Below are 1,577 nucleotides of genomic sequence, written 5' to 3'. Positions count from 1 at the left end.
GGGGGGCGACCCTCGCATCTCCCGCCCGGACACGGGCAGGAGCCCCACGGCATTCAAAGTGCAAGCACCGGCCCGGTGCCGTGGGTGAGCAACCTGCACCCCACTCCCTCCCTCCCAGACACAGGACCCACACACAACCCCCACAGCGTGGACGACTACGTGTTCAGAAACACCAAGCAGCGAGGCGAGGGTGAAGGGGTAAGGGGCTGTGTGGGGCAGAATCTACATCTGACTACTCCATCTAGCCTGGGGGGTCGGAGGAGGGGGGGGCAGAAAGGGTAAGATATGGTTGAAGCCAGCTAGCGGTCGGACGCCCTGTCGTCGGAATACTCCTCGGAGCCGGTGTCCTCGTCGTCGTCCTCGCCCGACGCGGAGATCGGGCGAGAGGTCTGCATCGCCTCGCCGGCTGTGAACCTGAACACGGCGTCGGCCGGCGCCGAGGCGCCGGCGGCCGTCATCAGGTGCATGACGAATCTGTCGCGGCATGCCGCATCTATCTCTCCATACTCGGCCAGCTCGGTTGCGAGCCAGTCCGAGGCGACGGTCGTCGCCACGGTCCCCTGGGGAACCTTGGCGTACACCTTGCTGGGGCCGCGCCGATATCCGTCGTCCCTCTCCGGGGGCAGCGAATATTCGACCTCTATTTTGGACCCGGCCTGGCTGCGCGTCTGCGCAGCTGCAGTCCGCAGCCCGGCCATCACGTACTGGATGTTCTCGCGCAGCTGCGCCCGCGGGGCCTCCGCGCGCTCGGCCTCGCTCGCGGCGCGCTCGCCAGCCTCCTTCGCCCGGCGCGCCTTCTGCCGGGCCTTCTTGGCCTTGCGTGCCGCGGCCCGAGCCGCGTGCTGCTCCTTGGTGAGCTCCTTCTTCTTTGGCGCGGTGCGCTCGACGTACGAGCGCTCCGCCGCCTGCACCGACGCGCGGTCGCCCGCGGCCTTCTCGTGCTTCAGGTCGATCTCGATGGTCGCGTAGCCAGGCCTTATCAGCCTGACCTGCGACGCACCTGCGATCCTTGCGACCATCACCGCGTCCTCCAGTTGCACGCGATCGGAGCCATTCCAGCGTCCGCTGCGCATCCCCGGCGGCACGACGGTGGCCGGCGCTTGCGCACCAGCCCCGTCCGCCACCGGGTCCGCGGCCGCGGTCCCTGTCATAGCTACGCGTGCCATGGATCGGCGGTTACAGGCTGTGTCAAGTCCAGAGAGTCCTCCTAGACGCGGGAATGTACGTAAGAGCCACACATACAACAAAAAAACACTCTTGCGACTTGTAGCGGCTTTCGGTTTGATTACAATAATCTACAGACAGAGATAGGGGCAGCCGCCCTCGAAGTAGACCTCAGATGATCCTCCAACGGGATGGCACACACCACCAGGAGCGTGGCTGCACCATCTACTTGCCCGCCTTGGAGCCCATATCGCACTTGTCGGTCATGGTCTGCCCAACCACCTTAGACTTGGTGAGCGACTCGAGCGAGTTGCCCGCTGCAACGTATGCGTCGACCTGCTCGCTGATCCAGCTGTAGGTGTACCCCAGTCCCTCCCGCAGCGACACGCTCGGCGCCCAGCCCAGCACCTATC

At 65.6% G+C, this 1,577-nt stretch overlaps 1 protein-coding gene across 1 annotated transcript; it reads right to left on the bottom strand.

The window, feature by feature from the left end:
* Window positions 1-299: 299 nt before the first annotated feature.
* Window positions 300-1,166, bottom strand: EMIHUDRAFT_256894 (hypothetical protein; the record flags this gene model as incomplete). Its single annotated transcript, XM_005765667.1, has 1 exon — window positions 300-1,166. One exon carries the CDS (start codon window positions 1,164-1,166, stop codon window positions 300-302), a length of 867 nt encoding a protein of 288 aa, XP_005765724.1.
* Window positions 1,167-1,577: the final 411 nt, after the last annotated feature.

The sequence above is a fragment of the Emiliania huxleyi genome (genome assembly GCF_000372725.1).
Source record: "Emiliania huxleyi CCMP1516 unplaced genomic scaffold EMIHUscaffold_5422, whole genome shotgun sequence".
Lineage (NCBI taxonomy): Eukaryota > Haptophyta > Isochrysidales > Noelaerhabdaceae > Emiliania > Emiliania huxleyi.
Note: the sequence above shows the minus strand (reverse complement) of the source record. Positions and strands in the feature narration are given on the sequence as shown.